Genomic DNA, 26,517 nt, shown 5'->3' on the forward strand with positions numbered 1-26,517 from the left:
CACATGCTGTGCAAACCAGTCGAGTTTGCATTTGGTCTCCCCAAGATAGAAAAGACCACATTGAGGTGTTTAATATATTGGAACAGTTGCTGTTTAGTAATTAAATAAGTTATTTTTCCATTAATATTTCTAAAAGAGTTATTACTCAAATTATTGTGTATTTTAACTATAGTATAAGAATAAAGTGTGTTTTGCTTCAAGTCATTACATCCAGAAAACAACACCTTACACTGGCCTTTAAAAACCACAGGAAAAACATGGAGTCTAGGCTATTTTCATAATATATTTTGAGGGGGTTTGATCTGGTCCATAACAAATTGAACTGCAAGAGCCTCTTAAATAACTTAATCTTCAAATGGTTTGCAAGAAGGTACACCAAATATTAAACTGTTAGTCTCAGGCCTAAAAATAAACCAACCCCAAAATATTTGGGGCATCGTTTGGGATGGCAAGGTGGAAAAAGACAGGAATGTTTGGTTGTAGATAGATGATCTTCAATTAGAATAAATGCAATCCTTATGTTAGTTCATATAAGAGATATGGCTCACGTGGTACTGAAGAATTCAGTAAGCTTCTATTACAACACATGGACACTACAATCAGAGACATTGAATGTCTGGGCTCAAGTGAAACAACTGATATACTGTAGCACACTCCCCTCAGCAAGTTGTGCTATGAGAGAACAAAAGATAGAAATATCATGTTCCTTAAAAAAGGTACATTGCATATCTGAGGCACAAGACACAGGTAATACTGGTCATCAATCTAGAATGCTTACTTGATGCTGGTTCATCGAGGAATGTGGCTGTGATTAACTGCTGCAATGCATTATCTTTTCTACTCCCTGCACCCCCCCCATCCCCCTGACCTTTAAGCACTTTTCCCTAACTAAATTCCTACAACTGTCACCTCTTATCCATCTAGCCAACCAGATTAATGGTTAAGACAACCATAAAATGCCAGTAACGCATTCTTCCAGATTGACTTATCACATATCCTGACCAATCATTCACTTTCCATCTTGAACAGTGGAATACATTTTCAACACCATGCTAGTTTCAAAAAAAAAAATTGAAAGAAATTATCCTCATCACCAAGTTTAGTTATTTTGAGGCAACAGAGGATGATTTTTGCAATAATCTTTATTGTAGTGGATAGCAGGAATACCCCTCTATTGTTACTGCAAATCAGTTTCCTCTCCTTGCTTGAGGAAAGTCACAATATGGCATCCAGAATCCCTGACATGCATTCTTCCTTCCAGACAAGAGAAGTGAGGTAGTGTATCCAAGCAAAAAGAAAGAGTGCTTTCCCACTGCATTTTAGTGATTCGGCAGGAATTCCATTTGCATGTCAGCCTTGTTTTTCAGCGGTCAGATAGTATTTTCAGCTTTATGTAGGGCTAGGGTCATGCTGAGCTGATAAGTGTCATGCTGTGGGATGTAGTTAAGGACACTTGTCAAGATTGAGGCTTGAGTCTTGATCCTTGAAGGTACTCCCTCAAAATGAGAGCTCACTTTGTCCTTCATGAGCACCACTCAGATCCTCACTCAGCTGGAAAAATTCTTGGGTCACAGATGGCCTTGGCTACACATGCACATGACAGCTGCCAGCAACTTGCATTGCTTTTTAATTGCTGGACCTCAACATTCAATGGTCCGTAGACCTGCTTTCTTTCTCTTGAATATTGATGCTGTTTCTAATTCCATAATGCCTTGCACTTATAAAACTTAATTGACCAGGAGATTAGGAGAGCATTCTTGTCAAACCAAACCAGTTTCCATGTCCTCTGGCACAGAAACCCAGAAGTCTCTTATTAGCTGCTGTTTATGGTGAATTTAAGGGCTTAAGACCATGAACCCTATACAAGCGCCAAACACCACAGTCCATAAGCAACCTAAGCAATGTTGTCAATTGAAAACTAATTCAACCCTGCTCCCTCATCTCAACACTTCATAGTTTCTTCCTTCTTTGGCTTTGTCAATAGTGTGGCCAGAATCATTTAGCATACAGCAGTTGGCCATCCCAATGCAAGTGAGAACCAGATTTGAACACTCTTAAAAAGACTTATGCCATTGATAGTTGGGCTGACACCAAACTAACTGCATCACCACATGAAACAAGCAAAAAAGGGTTGAGGATACCCCTCACTGCACAACACATAATAAGCAATGACTGCACTAAAAACACTTGAATTACACACTGAAGTTATCAATTCTAATGGTTAATTGAGCTTTATAATGTGAATTTGTATGAAAGGTGCACCATTAAAATATACAAAAAGCTTGAAGAAACAAGTATTAACCACTTGTTTTAAGCAAAAATGATCAATCTTGAACAATTCCTAATTTCAAGCTCAGAGCAAAAAAAGTCATAAAATTGAAAATACTATCAAAATTTCTCCTGGATTCCACCACCTCCCCCCTACCCCCAACCCCCAACCCCCCAATCAGCATTCACATCACTTACCAACACAATAGGTGCAGCTCACAGTTCTTCAAGTATAACACTTTTTCAACTTGCCATTAGAATGGGTTATTCTACATTTCAAACCAGTCTTAAATTACATCCATCTGATAGGAAACCAGCAAAGACTGACAACAGCACAAGTGAAAAAAGGTAATTTTCCAAAGACAGCAATATCTGTATTAGAAAATTTGATGTGCTGTTTGATCAAGCTATAAATTGTGCAGAAAAAGGACAAGGAAAGAAAGATTCAAACACAGCATTAAATAAAAGCCCCTCTTGGGAAAATATTTTTGATCTAAAAAAAGGTTCAAAAGTATCAGATTATTTCACTATTTGCATTTTCAAAGCAAGCTATTAGGATTTTTAAATTGCAACACAAATATTTTCCCAAGAAAAGAATATGTTTTGAGACTGCTTTGCCAGCAGCAATGCACTTAAAAATAGAGTATGGCGACACTTTTGAAACATTTACCACCAATAAAGTTGCATGAATTTTAAATACAAAAAGAGTGGATGGATACTTAATAGAATGCCACCGATAATCGAGATCATTTCATTTAAACAACACTAAACTAAAGCTAGTCATAATTTCAAAACAATTCATAGAACACTAACTTTCTAATCTCACATGCATATCTGGCCATGTTTAATACTGTATAACTTAAAGGTCAGCACGCAGTCTTCATTCTTGAGTTATGATGAATTGCAGCTAATCATCCAAGACAGAACGTAATCCACTGGTGGCAATGTACATTGCTATTGTTAGCACATACACAGCAACATCTGACTGGAAACCTTGAGCCAATTGCTGACCTGCCAGCTACTAACTTAACAAAACACTTTGTCACTCTCTCCCTATTTATTTCAAAACCCCCTTCCCCTCCCCCTTTTCTGATGAAGGGTCTAGGCCCGAAACGTCAGCCTCTCTGCTCCTATGATGCTGCTTGGCCTGCTGTGTTCATCCAGCCCTGCACCTTGTTGTCTTTGTTCAGGCCTTGTGTGAATGGGTTCACAGTCAGATCTCAAGACCCAAAAGGTGCACACCAAAACTCAGGTTTCTCCAGTTCTGGCTTTGGAGGAAGTAGTGCATACAACAAATTTTTACTTGTACCAAACAAACATTGTATTCAGTCATCTTACCATGGAAAGTTTTCAGCTTGAAATGCAATTGTACACAAACATTCCTCCTTGTCTGCTACAGTCATGTGGCCTCTACCTTGAGATGCATTCACATACGCATACAGTATGTGGACATCCTCACTTCTAAGTCCTCATGCTTAACTCACCGCTGTACATGGTGTCAGAAGTGGAACCGAGGAGAGCGCTTCAGAGCTAGTAACAAGCATAGCCGAGAGGAAGACATAGGTATGTGCATAACCAAGAGCCATCAGCAGGTTTCTTTTTAAACAAAAAAATGAAATCAACGAAGCAAGCCACCATTGTTAACAAAACTGGTTAAAAAGAAAATGGTTGCATCTTTTCTCATACCAGCTCTTGGTCAAAAGATGGAATATGAAGCAAAATTGAAATTCCTTCCATGCACAATGCCAGAAGGAAGAAATAGCAACAGATTTGTTGTTGCAAACCAGAAGAATGACAAGTCTCTACACTTCTATCATATTTAAATTACATCATTTCAAAATATTCCATCCTAAATCTCTTCAAATAGCAGAAGAAGAATTAAAATTTAACAAGCTTTGAAGGCACCCTTTGATCATCAAATGAACATCACAAACTAAAATGGTAGATATTCAATATCAGGAATCAAAGGGGAATTGAAATCCATTGATCAATATGTAACATTAACTCAGCTTGCAGAAATGTGTAACTTTGCACAATTAAGATGATTAACGATGGAAATGTACAAGGAATAAAAAGGAGAACCAGAGATGACAGCACACCTGAACGATGAGAAACACTCTGGAGAGCAACTTACCTGCTCAGAAGTGCTGAGGTGGAGAATCAACAGCTAAAACAGAGAATGTCCTTTAGGAGGCTGACAGATCATTCAGGCACTGATAGCAGAATAATCACAGACAGAGAGCAGGGTGCAAAGGCATCATACAAAACAGAAGGCAGCACATCCAGTGTGTGGATAACTGTTTTCACTGCAAAAAGCAAGATTTTGTGCAGATGATCAGTTAGCTAAAATGAAGTACAAGCAAACAGATGACTACTGGAGAGATACTGAAAATTCTGATGAATCACTACACCATACAACAGATTGGATCAGTCAAGTCAACTGGTGACATGGTTTGAAAGTATCATAACGAAGACTGCAGGAGAAATATCAGGTCAAACTAAAGTATTGGATACTAACGCACCATGCCACCTCACGACCTCCACAGACCTGTACAGTGGCTCAACGTGGCAATCCAAAATTGAAGTGCTCAAAATTTTTTTTAAAAGTATAGGATGCCACCATTCTCATGCTGAGAGGACAGATTATTCTGCAAACCCAATGAAACACCTTGAATCAGGATCTGGAGCTCCAGCTCATAGATGGAAAGCAAATGCCCCTCATCTCAGCCATAGCAAGTCTAAATCTTGGACTGGTCACCCTCAACACACCAAAAGTGATGTGCAAAATGTCACAACACAATCATTAGTTGCAAAATATATCTAAACGTTTAACAGATGTGTGCGCAGGGCGAGGATGTCTTGCAGAAGAATATCACCTTGAAGATAAGAATGCAAGACTAATCCCACCCTGCACCCACCACCAGCATGATAAAACAACTATGAAAGTTGAGATAAGTCCTATGTATAAACCCAATGAATGTAAATAAAGCCCTGCAGAGATCCCACTATCCCATACCAACCACAGGAATTTTTCTACCACTTGCAAAAAGGCAAAAAAATTTTCACCAAACTAGGATGCAAGAGAGATGGTTACTGGCAAGGTGAAGTTAGTTGAAAGTTAGTTTTCCAACTACGTTTTGGATGCCCTTTGGAAGGCACAGATGGGTGTGCATTCTATTTAGCATATCCACTGCTCTGGAAGAAATGTTCTGATGCAGACAGTGAGATAGCGATCTTCCTGGACTGGAAGCTATGATGGATGACCTACTAATTGCTGGATGCAGAGACAGGCTAGACGAAGTCATCTAGTGTGATTGCTTGACGGAGTTCACCAAATGAACCTGAAATGGAACCACAGAAGAATTTAAAAATGCCTGAAGTCAAGTACATAGGCCACATTCAGAGAGCAAAAGGTCTTTGCCCAGATGCTGAAAATAAAAGAGCTGTAGCAGGGATGCAAAAACCAACTTATGGTATGAAGCAGTGCAACAATTTGTTGTATTTGTTAACTATTTGGCAAAATTCTTGCCCAGTTTCTCATTGAGGTGTGCAACTCACTGCCAAGACTGTGCAGTGGTACTGGCATACAGAACAAGAAGCAATGTTCACTGAAATCAAGTTATTAGAAATGGCAATGTTATGGCTCAAATACCTTGATGTAATCGAAGTAGTCATCCTGCTGTGACACCAGTGTGGATAGGACTTGGAGCAATACTAATGGAGCAAGGGCAACTGATTGCATTTGCACTTAGGGTGTTAATACAACACTGTACTCAGATCAATAAAGAACGTCTGGTCATTGTCTGTGCTCAAGATAATTTTCACCAATTTCTTCTTGGAACAGTGACAGCTGAGTCTGACCACAAGTCACTTCACAGCATTTTCCTCATGCTGCTACTAACTGCTCCGAAGTGACTTTAAAAATCTTATTCCAGTTAGAGAGAGAGACACAGATGCATTTTGCAGACATGTTGTCAACAACAGCTCTCCCAATGAAGAAGCTAAGGGATGCTAGAGTGTGAAATCTTCCAGATTCAACATGAATCAGAAACAAGCCATACTTTGGAAGTCATCAACCCAGCAGAGACATTAACTATAACAGACAAGTATCCCACACAAATAAAAACACCAGAGATTCAAACCTCCAAACATTCCAAGTAGTCACAATAAAAGAGGATGACCCAAGAGCATCAAGGACACACCTGGTGCTATGAGAGCATAGAGATGAATTCACAACCCAAGATGACATTGTACAAAGGAAACAGATTATCCTCAAAGCAGTCGAGAGGGATACTACAGTGTATCCATGTGACAGACACGAAGGAATCGATTCAAGTTTGGGGAAAGCAAGGAGTGTACTCTACTGGCCAAACATGAGCAACTAAATCAAGTAAAGCATCAGCCAGGGCAGTGCTATGCAAGCTGGATGACAATGTCCCAGACAGACCATGGAGAAAACAGACAGGAGATCACTTCACATCACCAGAATCAGATTATATTGTCTCTATAGACTTTTATTCTGATTACTGGGAGATTGACCAGTTGATTTCAAAATGACCACCACAGATTGTCAAATGCTTAAAAAGCACAATTCAGCCAATACAGGATTCCTGACATTTGTCATGAGCAATGACAGTCCAGTCCAAAAAAGTGCTTCATAAAGGATATGGATACACCCAGTCGAATTGAAAGACACAGGAGTCAATGAAATTGAGAAACCCCACACAAATGTATACAAGCTATCCTTGAGTGGAGAAACATACCTACTGAAGGCATGGATAGTAGTTCAAGGCAAAAGACCAAATGTCACAACACAATTTTCCCCCCAATCCCATAAGAGCTACTGAAGCCAGAGGTATTAATAGGTGTGAGTGACAAAATCCAGATGAGAAAGGAAACAAAGCCAAAATTTCACTTTCACAAGATTGCTAAGCAATTGCCAAAGTTCAGAATTGGAGCCAATCAAGATATAAACGTCACATGGCTCTTGTGGCAGCATCCCTACCTCTGGGGTCAACTCCCACCTGCTCTGGGAGGTGTATCAGAGCACATCTGAACAGGTTGATCAAAACAAAATCTATAAGCCTTTAACACTGTCAACAAAAACCAGCCCAAGTGGCAACTTGCAGCTACATACTAGAACTGAATGACAGATGCAGGTACATACTATACGTCCTCAGCTGCAGGCGGCTGATCAGGAACAGGCAAATGTACCACCTGCACAGAACACTTCAACCATCAGACCCAGAGAACCATAGCTACCTAACAGTACAACTACAATCAATATCATAGGAACAGCATTTCCCAAGTTTACAACACCACTAGTTAACATAGAACATACAACAGTACAGGCCCTTCAGCCCACGATGTTGTGCCAACCTATTATCCTACTAAGATCAAGCTACCATGCATACCCTACATTTTACTATCCTCCATGTGCCTATCCAAAAGCCACTTAAGTCTCTGGTAAACAGCCAATGACAAAAACATTCATATGTACCAAAGTAATTTAAAGGGGTTTGTACAATGCATACGAGTAGACAAGAATAATGAACGGTTACTATTTAAGAACATTTGTGGGTTTATATATTTGCTGACTTAAGTCAATTTTTTTGTACAAAAGTGGGGATATTTGGATCAAAATTTAAAGTGATCTGCAAAAGAAAGTAAAGGTGATGGGAGAAAAAAAGTGCTTTTTACACAGAGGTTAGGGAATGGAATTCACTGCCTGGGTATTTGGTGGAGACAGCTTCAATTCAGGCATTCAAGGTGGCAATGATGATTATTTGGATAAAAATGAATTTGGAAAGGTGCAAGTTAAAAGCAGGGGATTGGCACTAGGCAACGATGCTCACTTCACTTGTCAATTCAGGAATTAATGGGCCAAATGGCCTCCTGTGCGGAACAGTAATTCACCTACAAATGCCCCTTTTGACTGCTACCATTGGAAATGCGCACACTGTACATAGACATCTTCACTTCTAGAAAGTTCACATTGAGCATGTGCTGTGGTATACACAATAGGCAGTGAACGTTTTAACTGATTTTTAAAAACTCCTATACTGCACATGCAAGAAACCCAACAGTTCCAGCAGCCAGTGACCAATTTTAACAACTTTGCAAAAGTCAGTGCAAATCAAAAACATGTGGCAGAATTCTCCTATATTGTACAGAACTAACACTCCCATGTGTACAAGTTATGCCTTTCTAGAGGCAATTACATTGTGTTAGGCTGTGAAACAGCACATCAGCTCTGAAAGGATCAGACTTTTGAAACAAAAAGGAAATAATATTGGAATTGTAAATTCCATCAGTGCATGTAACATCAAGTCAATGTTTTATTAAATTAGGAAGCTTTGTTACTTTTGTTTAGTAATATGGGTGGGGGGGGGGGAAAAAAAGGGGGGGGGGGCAGGGGCGGGAAGAGAAGGCAAAAAAAAAAAAAAAAAGAGTCCTGTAATAAGCATTGGGAATTGTCCAACCTAAACAGAACACAACACTGCATTGAAGTTAAGACATAACTAAATCAGAAATTGTAGATCAACAAATGGTCTGAAATTGGGGCTGAGAGGCAGTAGGGGAGGGGAGTGTTGAACTTGTTAAAACTGACACTTATTGTGATACATCTCACAGCTACTGAGCTTGCATGCAGCACATCTTCAAAGGGTCATACACAAGGTCATCACCAAATTATAGCATAAAATGGAATAAAAAAGGTCTGTCTCCATCTTGCCAAGTCCTCTTGCAGTATGACATGCTGATGTCAGTCGCCACAGTTTATACCCAAATTACGCACTATGTCTGTGGTTGTAATTTAATGTAGATACCAGGAGTTTGTTTTTATGGGAGCCAAAAAAACTAATCACCTCATCATTTACCCTACAAAAATGTAAAATACCCAATAGTCCATCGATGACAGATTCTGCAAGCAGAAAGATCCAAAAATCAATAGTCTGGCCATTTATAAAAGTAACACCTCGAAGATATCACATACATCCTCATGAAAAACAACAAACGTATTTCCCCAGAAAAACAGCATGATGATAGAGATTAGGATGCTCAGGAGTTCATTATTTTGAGCCACAATAGCCATGTGTTGTATTTAAAACAAAAGATAAATCTCTATTGTTCGTAAAAACTGGCAAAGTCAAGGATCAATTCTCACAGCAAGCGATCTCACAGTAAGGATCAACTCAGTAGTCTTTCATTTGGTAGTTTTCAGTTGGCTCAACAATATTGGCTTAATGGCACACAAGCAAATACTGACATCACCTTGCTGAAAGCACAAGACCAATGTACAAATTGTTAGTTGCTAATCGACATCAGATGCCATTAAGGAAGCACAATATTTTGCTTTGAAATATTTATACAAGTAATAAGTTGTCTGTGGCAGTTATTTTGCTAGCCCTTATTCAAAGGCCAAGAATTAAAAAGAAGGTTTGCTTCATTTCCAGTGACCAAATTATCAGCAACTAAAATGGTCAGCTCAACAGTATTGGTTCATTAAATACTGTATGTGGAAGGCAATACGTTGGCTCACAGCACAAACTAGTTTCCACATCCTAAGTGCATAAGAAACAAACAAAGCAGTTTGTCAGCGATGGTTTCATAAAAATGCTACTTAACCACATCAGAATGTGAGTCAATGAATCACCCAAGTTGCTAATATCCTCTGCTCACTTATTTTACTTTAGTACTAAAGGAAGCATTAACCCAAATAAGAGTATTTGAAGTAAACAACTCGATATTGCACCAACCATGAATACATGGGGAATACTAAGTAGCTGGACTAAACTGATAGCACTTTTCTCAAAAGAAAGAAAGTAGTGGTTTAGAAAGCCACATCAGGCCTTTAGATTTTAAATATGCCAACACGCTCAATGCTTCATTATTGAAGCGGTATCATCCCCTTTAGTCCAGTTATTTTGTCCTAATCAAGGAACTCTGAATGGCATATTGATTCAATGTTGAATATTTGATCTCTGTCAGAGCACCATTTCTAATTTAACTAATCTCACTCCCATAGTGGTGTGCTACTAACAGATCTTAGATTTCCTAAGAGTTGATCTGTTAGTCTCTCTTGCTCTCTCACCAGAAGAGCTGAACCTGTACCATTAAAAGCATTAAACATCATAGTCTATACACATGAGCTAACAGACACCGTTTCTCTCAGTGCTGAGTTATAATCCAACAGTGGTGTTCTATGGCATCACCTAGATACGCTCAGTGTTGATAAAAAATGCACCTGGAATACATCATATGAAAGCTTTCCAACTGAGCAGTTTTGATTTGTCACTTTCAAACCACCAAATGTTGTGGCAAGATGTCATCCAGTCTACAATGAGGTTCAGTAAATATACTAACAGAGGAAATTATGCGTTACAGTTAAGTGATTATAATTCTTCAGATTGGAATTCAATGTAAAAACAATGTACAAAACTAGAATGATGGTTAGTGCTCACACTAACCAAGGGATAAAAGATCAATGTTAATTTTTGGCTGTTTTGCCTCCTTTAAAATTCCAACTTCTCCAAAATATGAACCCCAGACATTTGAGTAATTGAAAAATATCTACAAAGAAATGTGAAAAGTACAAACCAGTCTTCCAAAAGTGTAGACAGCTGCTGAACTCCCAACTGGCTTACATTTGGATGTAGAAAAAGCATGTTATAGCTGGGATTGTTGCAGTCAGCTTTCAGATAAAAATGCAATTTATTTAGGCTACAGCATTCTGGATGCAGGCTTATTAAACAATACGGTTTTCGTTCATAGCTTCAACAGATTCTAGCTATTTCATTTAAAATTTAGGGTCAAAATTTTTTGTTGGCTTGTTTCCCCTTCCAGCCACATCACATCTCCACCTCTTTCCACCCTCTCCATTCTCACGTCAACTTTTTCAGTTCAACTATCTAGTGACCCAATCAATGTGCATCTTTGTACATGCAAATATTATTGGTTAATCTGGAAATACCAGTGCCATGCCAGTGTACCATTCCCACCAACATCCATATAACAAAAGGGTTACCAATCACTGAGTGAGGTGTCAAGTGGAATCTCATTTGGGAGTTACAAGTTTAAAAATCAATAGAAGCACAAATTGAGGGCCTCCTGTGCTTTAACCACTGGCCCATTGGGTCAGTGTTAATTCCCTACATCAATAATACATTTAGTTCCAATCCTTCTAACACCTCCCCCTTCCCTTAAAAATTCCTCTGAATTAACCAAGAAAAAAATCAGTGGTTCCTTAAGACTACAATTGAACCTATCTTCACCACACCATCAGGCAGCTTTGTTCCCTGACTGCACATTGCATTAAGTTTTTCATTTAGCCTTGATCCTTTTATTGATTTTTTTTTTTTTTTTAAATCATTCATGTGGGTGTCACTGGCTGGGCCAGTACTCACCCCACCCCTAGGTGACTTTGTGAAGGTAGTGGTGAGCTATTTTCTTGCACTGCAGCCACTCCCATTATAAAAAAGGGAGTTACAAGATTTTGATCCAACAGCACTTGGGGAACAGCAATATAACCCCAAATCTGATGATTGGAAAGTAGCCTGCATAGGAACTTGTCGATGGTGGTCTCGCCATCTATCCACTGTCCTTGTCCTTCTAGGAGTTACTAGTCAGGGTTTGGAAAGTACTGTCTCAGGAGCATTGAGTAATCCCTGCACTACCTCGTAGATGATACACACTGCCGCTGAATGTTAGTAACGGAAGGAGTGAACATTCAAGGTGGTTGCTGGAGGGCTAAATCAAGCAGCGTGCTTTGTCCTGGATAGTGTCGAGTTCTTTAGCTATGTTGACAGTTGACCCAACCAACCAACTGAGTGTTTCACTTCCTCCTCACCCAACTCCACAATCCTCCAAAACACCCAACGTTTAGAAGCCACAAATTAGACAATGCCAAGTGACCAATAGCTAATTAATAGAGTTAGACTTGTGGATCACTTGATCATGCAAAGATCTCAGACCAGACCAACAAATTTAGGCTTACACCTGGCTAGGGATCCAAAACTTGAAAAGAGAAAGATCCTCTCTTTCTGGATGCACGCCCACCCACCTTGTATTCTCATAGATGGTATTAACCAGTGGTAAATACAGGGAGCAGAAACTGCCTGAACACACCATACAGAGTATATTAAGTAATGCAGTCAAGACAATACTATGGATTTCTCAACAACTCCCAACATTACACCATAGATCATCCAATTTCGTTCAAAAACCTTGACAAGAGATCCCACTTCTCTTCCAAGGGGGATAGTTTCAGGTCTCCCTCCAAGCCATTCTGTCACCAACTGACTCAACCAATACCAGTGTTAGGTAGTTCAGCTTCTCTTCCTGGGTTTGCGCTTGCCAGGATTCAGGTAACTGCATTCTAGTACCCACCCACTGATAACTCCAGCATTTCACAAACAAACAGCAAGTTTTCCCAAGATGGTAGTGACCCTAAGTTTTTCTTAAACTCTAATCTTTCTCAAATTTTAGAAGCAAATTCTGATTGACTTTTTCAACCCCCACACTCAGCTGCACTGAAGTATTAATTGATTGCAGGCTGCTTCCAAACCTTTCCTTAGCCCCAACACCAACACTTAGTTGCACCAACCAGATGCTGAGGACTTGCCTCAAGTCCTAATTGAACAGGGCTATCCAACTTTGGAGAATTTACCCAGAATCCTAACTACACAGACTAAATGGGCCTCTTTTGTATTGTATGGTTCTATGATTTTATAACCAATGGCTTCTCAGCAGTACAGCTCAACAATAGCACTTCTGCATGGGCCCTGCTTTTGGCTCTTACTCTATCATACTCCCACCTATTGCATTCCTTGAATTGTTCTCAAGTAACCAACTGAAAAATTTGCGCATATCCTGCCCATATTGCTAGGCAAAAATCACAATTAATATTGAAATAACAAGTTCCCTAAATGTTAAGAGTTTTCACAGCTTGCAAACTGATGTTACAAGATGGTACAAATCAAATTGGAATTCATCACAAAGGGATGTGAAAGGTAGCGAATCTGATGCATTTATTCACTAAATCTTTGTTTTGAATCTAGGCCACTGAAGGCCAATAGCAAATGGTTGAAAATTAGATGTGTTGATTGATGATAATCTGTAGGATTTGGAGAATTACAAATAGTTATGCAGAGTTCAGAAGGTTCTTTCAAGGAATTTGCCACAGAAAATGTTTTGAAAATAGGATACAGGCATTGCTAAACCAGGATCCACTGCAGATCAGCACAGGGTGACCGCTGAAGACAACTAGGCGCAAATCAGGGCATGGAAAGCAGAATTTCTGGATGAACTAAGTTTACGACCAGTGCAAGATTGGAGGCTGGTCAGCAATGAACGATAGAACACCCCTCCTCAAAATGAAGAAACCATGCTTTGAACATTGTTCAACATATCTGCAAGGAGTCTATTGATTGTTTGGAACATGTAGCATTATCAAAGATCCAACAGAGTACTTGGTTTCCATAGGAGACAGTGGACCACTGGGCGTTCAGGGAAAAAAACAAGTTTGAATATTTGGCTTTGCACCAGCTCATTTACAACTAACTGGAAGCCAAGTTATGCAAGACTGCTTCCTCTGGGTGGTCTCAGCTCAAAAGCAAAACTGCACCACAAGCCCTTCCATCCATTCGGTGTAAGAGTGGTTCCTGCCTAAGAAGCTTTTTCCTAAAAACCACAATTGTTTAGAAGGGCACTGTTCAAACCACACAGATTTTCAGATGCAAAAGGAAAAATAGAGACAAAAGAGCATTGCTCTTTCATGACGTTAATTTGAAAGTTTAAAATTCCTTCACCCACTATTACACAAAACCATATCAGTCAGTCAACGTAGGCAAGCGTGTTCTACATACTGCAATTGGTTAAGAAAATTGTCAGAATGTTTACCATTGAGATTCTGAATGCATTAAAAAGACAACCTTGTGCATTTGAGAAGGGTCAATTTATTTTACATTTTATTTCTATTTCCAGCTATAATCATAGTAAAGTGCAGCACAGGTTTCAAACCACTAGCAACTGATAATACTTTCCTGCAAAACTGCCACTCTCACTCTTAGCAACTGAACTGATCCAGTCACTACCCTGTGGGAGGAAGATTTACTTCTGATATCACTCCTTAGCTTAACATTAGGCTTCAAATTTCCCAAACAAAATGAGGAAAATATCCCAAAAGTTGCACTAACTTTTCTAGAAACATATTCTGAAGATAGAAGGTCAGATTTAATCAGCTTTTATCATATCTCAGTGTCAGCCATGCTCAGTTGGTAGCATTCTTTCTTCAGCCACAAGTTTCTGGGTCTGAACTCCACCCTAGGTACCAAACAAAAATTTAAGGATTTTTTTCCTACTGCAGTGCAGAGAGGCATGAGATGAGACATTAAATTGATGCCCCACCTGCCAGCTCAAGAATGTCAAGAGATTTCATGACATGTTTATAGAAAAACAGTGGAGTTAGCCTCATTGTCACACCAAATGTTATTCATTCAATTTACATCACAAAAACCTGGTCATTGACATACTGCTGTGTGTAAATCACCTCCCATATTTTCTACACTACAATATTTGAAACATCAGCAAAATACAAATTGACTTAAGTACTTTGAGATATTCAGCAATAATAAAAAGCAATAGATGAATGCAAGTCATTATTTGTTCCCTGACTGGAAATCAGAATCGTGCCTCGAGTTCTTTCGAATCTTACATTTAATCTCTGCTGACCAAAAGTCTGCAAACAAGGTAACGTTAACAGTCACTTGGTCAAGAATTATAGGAGGAAAGCCTAAATTGAATTGTTAAAAGCAAAATTAACTCATTTAATTGAACTTAGAGGTGGTTAATCTGGAGAGGGTTGGTGAATGCAATGCAGTTAGTGTGTTGTAAACAGACTACTGGAAACAGAATACCAACTACATTCATTAAGCCACTTACAAGGCCACTGTCCCTAAGCTACTGGAATACAGTGGTGACGCAGGAATTCACTGCTGAGTTTTCCATCCTGGGGAGGTTTGGTCAAGGCACACGGCTTATTTGCAGGAGCTGGCTTTGGGAAGGAGGTGCAGACCGAATGACACCTCCACCCTAATCACCTTCCCTGCCCCTCATACGCCAGGGACTCCCAACCTGCCCATTCACTAACTCCAGAGATCCAGCAATCCCTGGGTGAAGGCACAGAGCATTACTAGCATCAATCATTGCTCCCAGTGATACTAATCATCTGACTGCTGGCCTTGGTATGACTGGCAGCTCTTTGGGGTAGGTTTTCATCCCAACTGGCCAAGCACCACCCACCATTAGTGCCATGCATCCTTTGGATAAGTGACATGGATTACACTGGTTCTCCCAATAGGCTGATCCCATGTCATCCACACCAAACTCTGCCCATCAGTAAAGCTCATCTTCGACACTGTGGGACAAAACCAGAACACCCAGCAGAAACCCACATGGACACAGAACATGCAAACTCCACAGAGATAGTCATCCCAAGTCTGGAATCGAAACTGGGTCCCTGGCGCTGTAAGGCAGCTGTGCTAACCAGTGAGCTACTGTGCCAGCCAACTGTGTTCTCACCCTTGCTTAAAATTAGCTGTACAGTTAGTCATCACAATGAGATTTCAACATGGTCAGAAAGATGACATCTCAAAAATCAATTACCAGCAGACTCAATGGTCAGCAACAGGGGAAAAAACAAAGCTTTGCTACTGACAAATAATAGTCATCTCGTTGGAATCAAGAATGGCAGGATCTCTATTGTAGGCACTCTATACAATCGAGAAATGACATCTGAAATCTAAGGGTTTGTATAACTAATTATTTTCGCACACATAGCATAAGGAAGCAACATGAAAAAAACTGCCGAGAAATGAATAAAGCAAAATACTGCAGATGGTGGAATTGGAAACAGAAACAGAACTGAGAGCTGAATCTGGAACGTCCACTCTGACACACTGTACTCGCTTTATAGAAAATTTAACTAAAACAGAAATTACAAGAGAGTATAGCAAAAGGAACTGGTCACTCAGCTCATTGAGACTGGTCCACCATCCAATGAAATCACTGCTGATTGTGACTTCACACCATTGACTGGTCTTGGCTCCATAATTCATCAACTTTGGTTAGCACAACTCTACCATTCATACTTAAATTTAGTTGCTCTGAATTTTTTTTAAGGCTTTGTCATTTTACTACCCTTTTCAGGAAGTCTATCCAAATTAATTTTCTGAAATAAACTAGCTGACTAAGGTTTTGCCCCTTTGTCCTAAACTTCATCAGCAGAAAATTTCCATCTTTCCTATCTATTCCTTTCAAAATCCTGAAAGCCCAAATCAAATTATCCATGACCTTCCATAAATCTAGTAAATAAGCCTTCATGTAATCCATAGTAATTTAATATTTGGAGTCTTAATAAAACACTGGTGAATCTTGACCACACCAAGGGCAGTAATGCCTCATGGCATGATGCCCAAAATCGTACACACTCATCCAAATGTCAAAAACAAATGCCCTTACACTTGTCTGCATTGAAGCCTATTTGCCAACACAACTACTTGTCCAATGTCTTTGTAATTTTATGCTTCTATCTCTGATCCAAACCTGGGTACATGTGGGCTTTCCAAATTGGTTTAATCCCAAGAAATCAGGTGCAGATCCTCAATGTCAGGCAGCCTGGAAAAACTTGAGTGCTTCTAACAGGACACGAAGATTGACAAAATGTAAGTGTGAAATTTGCATTCTAATTATTCAAGAATCCATTTGAGAAGGAACCCTTCAATCCAAAAGAGTCTAAGTGCTACAACCTCACGAGCAAAGGCTGGTCCTGTACTTAAACCACATTCTTTATTGTTTCCCCTCCCTAGTTATCTGTAGTTTGCAGATTGCAGTCTTGACCAGTTTGTCATTGTCAGTTTCTGCCATTTCTGAGAAAAGTGAATTGATCAAAATCCAAAATCTTAAGTGTTAAATTTCTCCTGTTCAAACAAAAGATTGAATTTGCACCGTTGGATAAAAAAAATCCATTTGCTGTTGGATTAACAACTATGCTTAAATAGCAAAGCTAATACATGTCTGCTTACTTATTGGTTCCAGAACATATTTTACGTGCAATGTGTGGGGAGAAGAATTAGCAGGATCTTAAATTTAATCTACCTCAAGATTCAGATATAGTAATTCTCAGATGGTTGGTCAAGATATTTCAGTAATTATTACAAACAGCTTAGGGTCATTGTAAAAATCAAGAAGCCAAATTAAAAGTTAAAACAACCCAAATTATATAAAATGAAGCAAACATTCATAGAAACACTACAGTTTTTTTAAAAAAGTTTATTTTGACTCTGCAAATCTGTCTCCCTAATCTTGCAAGCAACGATTTCAACAACCACCATCTGAACTTTTGATGTGAAAAGTGCTCAGGTTTTACCTGAAAAAAAAATCACAAATGAATAAAGCATAAAACAAGCAGTCATAGAAGCCAAAGTTGAACTGACATTCCATCGGAGTGCATTTCTATACTTTGACAGTTCACACAAGCAAAACAATGGAATAACCTTTTGTCAGAATCCAATTTCATCCTGTGAGAGACTCAACTAAAACTTGCTCCAATAGAAAGCTTTTACTACAATACTGCTTTGCCAGTTTAAAACCTTTTCAGCAGAGAATGCAACAGAACAAAGTGCTCCTAACAATGGAAGTGAATAAAATTGCTACATAATCACCAAAAATAGCATTATGGCAAAAAGCTCAACAGCATACCAACTGCAGCAAACTTCAGAAGTTAATAATATTTCAGAGTGCATTTTTATTACAATCACAGTTATCATGCTTATTGCAAGTATCATTAACATGTAGCATCAGTCAATCCTAAAATCTAGTCATGTATCAAGTAAAGTATTGATTTAATTATAACCAGAATATATACTGTTAATAAAGGTCAACATATACACAAGGAAACCAGAGTTACCATTCTAAGCTTATTTAACAGCACAAAAATTTTCAGCATTTACATAAATAATGTTTCCAACTACATATTTATTTTACTAATGTTCTGAAAAACAAACATGTACGTCCTAGTTTATTAATCTCAATCGTTCATTTATATGGGACTTGAAATATAGTGCCCAATTGCAATATACTACACAAAAGTATAATTGGACAAAAATTGAGACTGATTTGCAGATAACCAAAAGCTTGACTGCACAAAGTGCTGGTTTTAAAAAGGAGAGGCAGACAGATGGAGGGTATTTAGTGTTACAGCACAGTCATTATGGTGACGAGGGGAGTCAGGGGTGCACAACAGACCAGAATTGGAGGTACGCAAAGTTCACATAGGTTTGAGAAGCTATAGGGTACAGAAATTAAGAGGAGCAAGGAACAGAGGGAACAAAGCAATTCCAAATGCAGGTTGGGTATCCTTTACCTGAAAACCTCAAACAACTGTTTTCAGATGAAGGATAATTTTGGTTTTCAGATAGAAGGCAGTAAATAGATTGGCACAGCATTTTAATCTCTGGTCCTGACTCAGCAAATGGTGTTAAAAATCAAGGTGACAGTCTGAGTTTCTGGGACTTGTCAAGTTCTGCGACTGTTGGGAAATCTTTGTCACCTTGCTTAAATGAGTCAGTTAAATAATTCAGAAATAATTTATTATTACCTCCTGTGATGTGAGCACCCAACTATTATCAATCATGGATGTGTATAACTATTTGCAGTGGAGAAAAATCAGGCACAAAAACATAAGACCTGCATTTACAAGATACGCTTAGGTCCGCTATAGGTCCATTCAGGAAAACAAAAAAGTTTTGCTTAATCCAAACGGACATCAAAGCAAAGTTTTTCATCGAACTCAGTCTACAGGTCTGTTGAGGTCAACCTTTGAAAAAGAGACAAGGTGCAGGGCTGGATGAACACAGCAGGCCAAGCAGCATCATAGGAGCAAAGAGGCTGACGTTTTGGGCCGAGACCCTTCATCAGAAAAGGGGGAGGGGAAGGGGGTTTTGAAATAAATAGGGAGAGAGTGGGAGGCGGATAGAAGAGGGATAGAGGAGAGGAAACAAACAGGTCGAAGAGGCGGGGATGGAGCCAGTAAAGGTGAGTGTAGGGAGGGAGTTAGGAAGGGGATAGGTCAGTCCAGGGAGGACGGACAGGTCAAGGGGGCGGGATGAGGTTGGTCGGTAGGAGATGGAGGTGCGGCTTGAGGTGGGAGGAAGAACAGGTTAGGGAGGCAGGGACGAGCTGGACTGGTTTTGGGATGCGGTAGGGGGAGGGGAGATTTTGAAACTTGTGAAATCCACATTGATACCATTGGGCTGCAGGGTTCCCAAGCGGAATATGAGTTGCTGTTCCTGCAACCTTCGGGTGGCATCGTTGTGGCACTGCAGGAGGCCCAGGATGGACATGTCGTCTGAGGAATGGGAGGGGGAGTTGAAATGGTTCGCGACTGGGAGGTGCAGTTGTTTGTTGCGAACCGAGCGTAAGTGTTCTGCAAAGCGGTCCCCGAGTCTCCGCTTGGTTTCCCCGATGTAGAGGAAGCCACACCGGGTACAGCGGATGCAGTATACCACATTGGCAGATGTGCAGGTGAACATCTGCTTGATGTGGAAAGTCTTCTTGGGGCCTGGGATGGGGGTGAGGGAGGAGGTATGGGGGCAGGTGTAGCACTTCCTGCGGTTGCAGGGAAAAGTGCCGGGTGTGGTGGAGCTGGAGGGGAGTGTGGAGCGGACAAGGGAGTCACGGAGAGAGTTGTCCCTCCGGAAAGCAGATAAAGGTGGGGAGGGAAAGATGTCTTTGGTGGTGGGGTCGGATTGCAGATGGCGGAAGTGTCGGAGGATGATGCGTTGGATCCGGAGGTTGGTGGGGTGGTACGTGAGGACGAGGGGGATTCTTTTTTGGTTCTTGTTGCGTGGACGGGGTGTGAGGGATGAGGTCCGGGAGATGTGGGAGACACGGTTGAGGGCGTTCTCGACCACCGAGGAGGGGAAGTTACGGTCCTTGAAAAACTAGGACAACTGAGATGTACGGGAGTGGAATGCCTCATCCTGGGAGCAGATGCGGCGGAGGCGAAGGAATTGGGAATAGGGGATAGCATTTTTGCAGGAAGGTGGGTGGGAGGAGGAGTATACTCACCACCAATCTACAATTCTATATGGTAACATACTAGTTGTGTATGGGTTTCTACAGTGAGGAGACAAAAAGAAAACCATTACCTTTCTGTAACAGATAAAGCCAAAAATCAAAAGGGAAGTTAGTGATGCAATTTCTTCACTTTCTTGTGCATTAGAGATTCATAAAGCCAGAGCAAATTCTTGGAAATTAACTTTTTCAAAACAATGCAATGAAAACATAAAAAAGTGTTCAGCACACAGAAAAACTATTAACTTTCAACTGAACAAAGTTACAAGCACATTAGAGTGGTACTCCCTGCTAACCACCAGGAGTCTGAAACAATTTAAGCTTCATAAATAGTAGAACGGATCCGGATGAACGTATAATACATATTAAAATATGTAAGTCGTTTCTTTTATTTAGTCAGCAACAGAAGAACACTACCAGTCAGCTCTATGCCATGTAGGTCAATAAATGCAGACAGACTAAATTTTTATATTCATACAAAACAGTTTTGCATAGTGATAGTACAATTTTGAAGACATAGTTCCGTTGCATTTCATGTCCTGCGGAAATTAAATCTCAGCCTGTTACAATAAGAAAGCCCAGCAGATCCGTCATTAATGACTGAATTATTCTGAAGATTTAAGTACGGATCCAACATTTTGGAATCACCGAACTCTGCAAAAACGTGTCATGCTTTGTGGCAGACCACAGTACAGACTAACTACACCAACATCAACTCACGTTTACCTATTCGAAGAAAGAATTCTGCTTAAATTTTTTGAATTAATGCATCTCTAGCTTTATGAATTTAGATGAGGTTACAGTCTAGTCTCGTTTGATCGTAAAAGGTCACGCTTAACGTTTCCACTGATCCCAACCAGTGCAGTCACACCCACTATCCGCAACTGACAGATCAGGCCACAGATCTGACCTCTGTGAGGGAGGCTCTACGGATTGAAAAAGACAAGATCAATCCCCAGGGCGGCGGCTACACCAGCTCCTACACCCTTCAGGGAGGTGAATTATAGGTTCTCCATTTTCACTGAGAATTTCAGAAAGTGACTCGTTTCTTGGAAGTTTGGAGATAGTAAAGTAAAAGCAACTAATTCATATCGCCACATTCAAAAAAGTAGTAATGATTTGCACCAAGCTGACGACCTCCACCCTTCTCCCACATCAAAAGAGCCAGCCGCCTCCTGAACATGTGCTGTTTCCTGCAAGGGCCCAGGGGCACTGGGCAGTCCCTGATCAGCTGGCAGTACCCCACCACGGTGCTGCACAGTCAGTCAATGCCCTCTCCGCTCCCGGGCCCGCGGCCTCTCCGCCCATTGGTGCAATGCTGACCCGGCACTCTCCCTTTACCTTGTTTAAGCACGGGTTCCTGAGGATATCACAGCCCCTTTTCCGAGTGTAAACGGAGGCCTTTAGGCCCTCCTTGTTTCCTTGCAATTCCCACTCGGGTAACTCTTGTTTCGCTGCGCAAGTTGCCATTTTAAGATCCTGAGGGCGAGAATGAAATGAAACTTGGGTCAACTTCCACCGCGAGGCGTAACGCAAGAACTACCCCAGCTACCGGGCCCGAGATTTATAAGTTTATCTAGAGCTGTACTACCTTGCTGCAAAGTGAGATAACCGCTGTTCCAATCCGGAACACTGAATTAATCTTGTTTAGTCTAGATTAATCAATCAGATGCAAGCCAATTCATACCACGGGCATTGATAAATCTTAACGATGTTGCTAAATTTCGACGATTGGAAACTACCTGGGTACATAATTTCCCATTAGTAAGATGCTGGAAATACTCACTGAAGTGAGGCAGTATTTGGAGATCAACAGTCAACATTTCAGACCCTTTCCCCACATCTTCACACTCAAAGAAAATTCTCCCGCAGTTTTGTCAGACATTGAGAGAGGAGAGGTTTTGGTGGTGGGGGTGGGCATGGGGGTCAGGCAGAATGGGAGATGGGGATGGGGTCTGGGGACGGGTAGTGGCGGAGCCAGTAGACTGGTCAAATGAAAAGTCAACAGCCAGCTGAAACCTTTCTTTCCCTCAAAACAGACGGTGTTGACCTGCTGCCTTTTCCCTAAATTTTCTGTTTCTTTTTTGCTTCAAATTTATATTAGTTTTAATTTACATAGCACTTCATCTATATGTAATAACATACTTCTCTTGATTGGCACTTCATCTACCAACTCTACCAATTTAAACATTCATGCCCTTCACCAACAATGCACACTGGCAGCAGTTTGCACCATTTACAGGATGCACTGCAGTAAATAGAAACAAAAATAGAGATTTCTGGGAAAGCTCAGCAGGTCTAGCAGCATCTGTGAAGAGAAATCAGAGTTAACATTTTGGGTCTGGTGACCCTTCCTCAGAACTGATGGTAGCTAAGAAAATGTTGGTTTATATGTAGAAGGTAGGGCAGGGGGATAAGGAATAAATGATAGGTGGGGATAGAGCCCAAAGAGAAAGAAGAACAGTTGAACAGACAAAGGAATGGATAACAATCTGGTTGGGAGGGTGAATCTCTATTTTTGTTTCTGATTTACATCATCTGCAGTTCTTTCGGTTTTTATTTAGTAAATCACCAAGCCTACTTCGATAGCACTTTCCAAATCTATAACCTCTGCCATCTAGAAGGACAAGCACAGTAGATGCATTAATACACTAATGCCACCTGCAATATCCCCTCCAAACCATTCCATCCTGACTTCAACGTCACTGGGTCAAAATCCCGGAAGCCTTTCCTAACAGTAATGTGGGTCTCCCCAAGCCCCAAGGGCTGCAGTGGTTCAAGAAGGCAGCTCATCAAAGGGTATGCGGGAAAGGTGGGAACAGGTTACTGAGTTAGACAAAAACTGAAAGAACTGTGGGTGCTGTAAATCAGGAATAAAAACAAAGACAATTAGCCATGATCATATCGAATAGCAGAACAAGTTCAAAGGACTGAATGGCCTACTCCTGTTTCTATTCTTATGGTTAGACACCACCTTGTCAAGGGCAATTAGGAATGGGCAATAAATGCCCATTCAACCAGCATCACCTATAACCCATGAATGAATAAAACAGATTATAACATGCAGATATAATATGCAGGGTACGTTTTAAGTCCAAGTTTAGACATCAGTAAATGGCTTAATGGATCGAGTTAGCCCATGATAAGCTGAAACATACAAAACAGTATGGCTCAAGTTGGCTACACTGCATGAGCTGTGTTAACCTTAGTAGGGGATGGGAGGAGAGACAGGAAAACTGATTTAGTGCCCCGAGTAGAAATTGGTTCCTCCTCTTGATTGTTATGTAGTGACCCCTACTGGATGTGTGTGTGGCTGCTCGATAAGTAGAGGATCAAGCTCAACTGCCATACTCCCTCGACCTCCACTTGGCTAAATTGTCACTGTTAAGATTTCGCATGAACAATGGGAGCCTGGGGAAACAAGATTATTCTTGATGAATGAGATGGAGTTTCCTTTTATTCCCCTTGAATGTAAGGGAGAGCCTGGATGGTCCACATGAAGGAAGATAAGGTAGGATGATTGACATGCTTGGAAGGGAACCTGTCTGATTTACACCTACTTAAATATATGTAGAGAAAATCTGGTAGGCTCCATTATGTGAATGTGATTCTGTCCAATTTCCTTCTGGACGCTGTGTCTGAACTATCCTTCACACCTAAACATAATGAAAGAAAAATCTTGCCAAACATTGTCCATAAATAAGACAAGGAAAATGAAATCTCTGGAATAAGTGGAAAAATGTATAAGAACATCCATCGAAGATGAATACCACAATCCTATTAGTCACATCTAACTGGTTACTGTCTAGAATTATGAGGGGCATTGACAGGGTAGATGAGAAGAAAGATTTCTGTTGGTGAAAGGGTCAATGACTAGGGGGCATAAATTTAAGGCAAAGAGCAAGAGGTTTATAGGGGATGTGAGGGAAAAGGCTTTCACCCAGTGGGTAGGGGAATTTGGAACTCACTGCCTGTAAAAGGGATTGGGGGGTTTACGGGCAGAAACCCTCACAACACTTAAGAAATATTAGGATGTGCACTTGTGATGCCAAGACATACAAAGCAGTGGGCCAAGTGCTGGAAAATTGGATTAGAATAGTTGGGTGCTTGTTTTTGATCAACACGGACTTGAAGGGCTGAAGGGTCCTTTTCTGTGCTATAGACCTCAATGACTCTGACAATGCTATTAGTCCCAACAGCACACTGTTTTCCATGCAGAATTTCATCATTTCAATATGCTTATTGTTATGGTCTTCACACCTATTCCTGATATATTTATTCAGCTTTAATTTAAAGCCATTATTGACACAACATTAACTGTGGAAAAAGGAAATCTCTCTTGAGGTCTTCTTAAGATTGTAGTTGAGTACACTATTACTTTGCTATACATCCAAGATAAATAGCTCAGTATTTTAAAGCTCTGTATTAGTCTCTCCTCAATTCTCCTTCCTCCAATGAAAACAAATTCAACTCTCTTAGTTTGTCTGTATATGTTATCTGAAGGCAGATTATTCCCTTCTTCCAAATAAAGGTTTAATTACTTGTATATTCTGGAAAATTGCAAACACAGAACAAAACTTGGAGCATTTGTGAGGCTGAGAGCACGGTCAGCACATACAGAGAGGTAGTGATCTCAGGATTACTACAGTCGCCACATGCTCGTCAGACTGGATATAGCAGGATTTTGGAGATGAATATGTGGCTGGAAAGATTATGCAATAGCAAGGGTTTCAGATTCCTGGGACTTTGGGACCAGTTCTGGGGGAAGTGGGACCAGTACAAACTGGACCGATTACACCAGCAGATCCAGGACTGATGTCTGAAGCGAATATTTGCTTGTGTGGTTGGGGTGGGTTTAAACTAGAATGGCAAGGGGGTCCTGCACATTCATCTTACATCTGAACATTGGTAAATCTCAGCAGTTGTTTCAAGTCAACTAGGCTCAGTTGATAGCATACTCACCTTGTTTGGGAAGATTGTGAGTGAAACCCCTCCAACAGAAATTCAGTGCAAAACCTAGATAAGGGTTAACCACGGACAATAGTGCCAATGAGAGCTCCATGTCATCTGCTCTGGGGAATATCCACGATATTAAGTGTGAATCGGGCACTGAAGTGGTTGGTAGCAGGTCTTCCCCACAATCAAACTGCCCAGGAGCTGCCAACTGGCAGTGCCAGCAGAAGTGTAGGAGCTGCTAACAATGTGCACACCCAAGGTTCAGGGTCAATGAGGTACACCGGGCCGTAGATGATTGAGGACAGGTTGCAGGGTTGGCATAGGAAGGCGGGTGACATTCAGTGAGCCCACCCCCACATCTCAATGCTGCGTCACTTGATCAGATTCTGAGTGCCTGACAAGGGGGTTCCCCAGGATCTCACCAGTAAATGCCAAAACCCTACTTGTCACATTCCCCACAAGGGGATCCTTCTGCCTGTCTCTGGGTTAATACTGGCAGCAGCAGGTAGAGGCTATTGTGCTGGCATTAATTGCCCACTCAAAGGCATCGCCTGGTGATGGGACAGGAAGATTATCCAGGAGCCTTCTCATCCAGGCTTGGTCAGGGAAGAGGAATGGAAGGAGCAATGTTTCCAGCTGCCTGATTAAATTAAACGCACCACGGTAGATTAAATTCCACTGTGTGTTTCATCAATAGTCAGCTGCTCCTGATTAATATTGCAAGGAAATCCCTGACCCTTCAAGTAGGTTCTGTTTGCAGGTGGTTTGTTCATGCAGGTAACATTCAGGGTGACCAGGAACTGTGTAGTATCTTTACACATTTCATTTGCTTCCAAAACAGAGAGCCACTGAGAAAGTGACAGGACTGAAGGCAGACCAGCCACGTCAATGCTGCTTACACTGTTTGAGAGGGGCATCCTCGCCTTTTTCAGTCAAGAATTCGAGGGCATACACAAGGAGGAGTTTGAGGGCATGATGCCATCACCCTAGCAAATAACCACATCAATTACAGCAGGGACAAAATTTATTCAGTAGCAACACTACACATCAGAGGCATTATAATCATACCTCCCCACTTTCATACTGGATTATTGTCTAAAGGTAGGATAACTGAGTCATCACTAGTATAAAAAGCCATGAGCCCACACTGTGCCATAAGTG

At 40.7% G+C, this 26,517-nt stretch overlaps 1 protein-coding gene across 1 annotated transcript in view; it reads right to left on the minus strand.

The window, feature by feature from the left end:
• Positions 1-21,961, minus strand: part of LOC109911006 (NADP-dependent malic enzyme-like) — a 372,962-nt gene extending 351,001 nt beyond the window's left edge. The window contains exon 1 of the mRNA XM_048597435.1: positions 21,742-21,961. Coding sequence (XP_048453392.1) covers positions 21,742-21,870 — 129 coding nt within the window. The 5' untranslated portion in view covers positions 21,871-21,961. The remainder of the gene's footprint in view (positions 1-21,741) is intronic.
• Between the last annotated feature and the right edge of the window lie 4,556 nt (positions 21,962-26,517).

The sequence above is a fragment of the Rhincodon typus genome, chromosome 5, assembly GCF_021869965.1.
Source record: "Rhincodon typus isolate 14 chromosome 5, sRhiTyp1.1, whole genome shotgun sequence".
NCBI classification, from domain to species: domain Eukaryota; kingdom Metazoa; phylum Chordata; class Chondrichthyes; order Orectolobiformes; family Rhincodontidae; genus Rhincodon; species Rhincodon typus.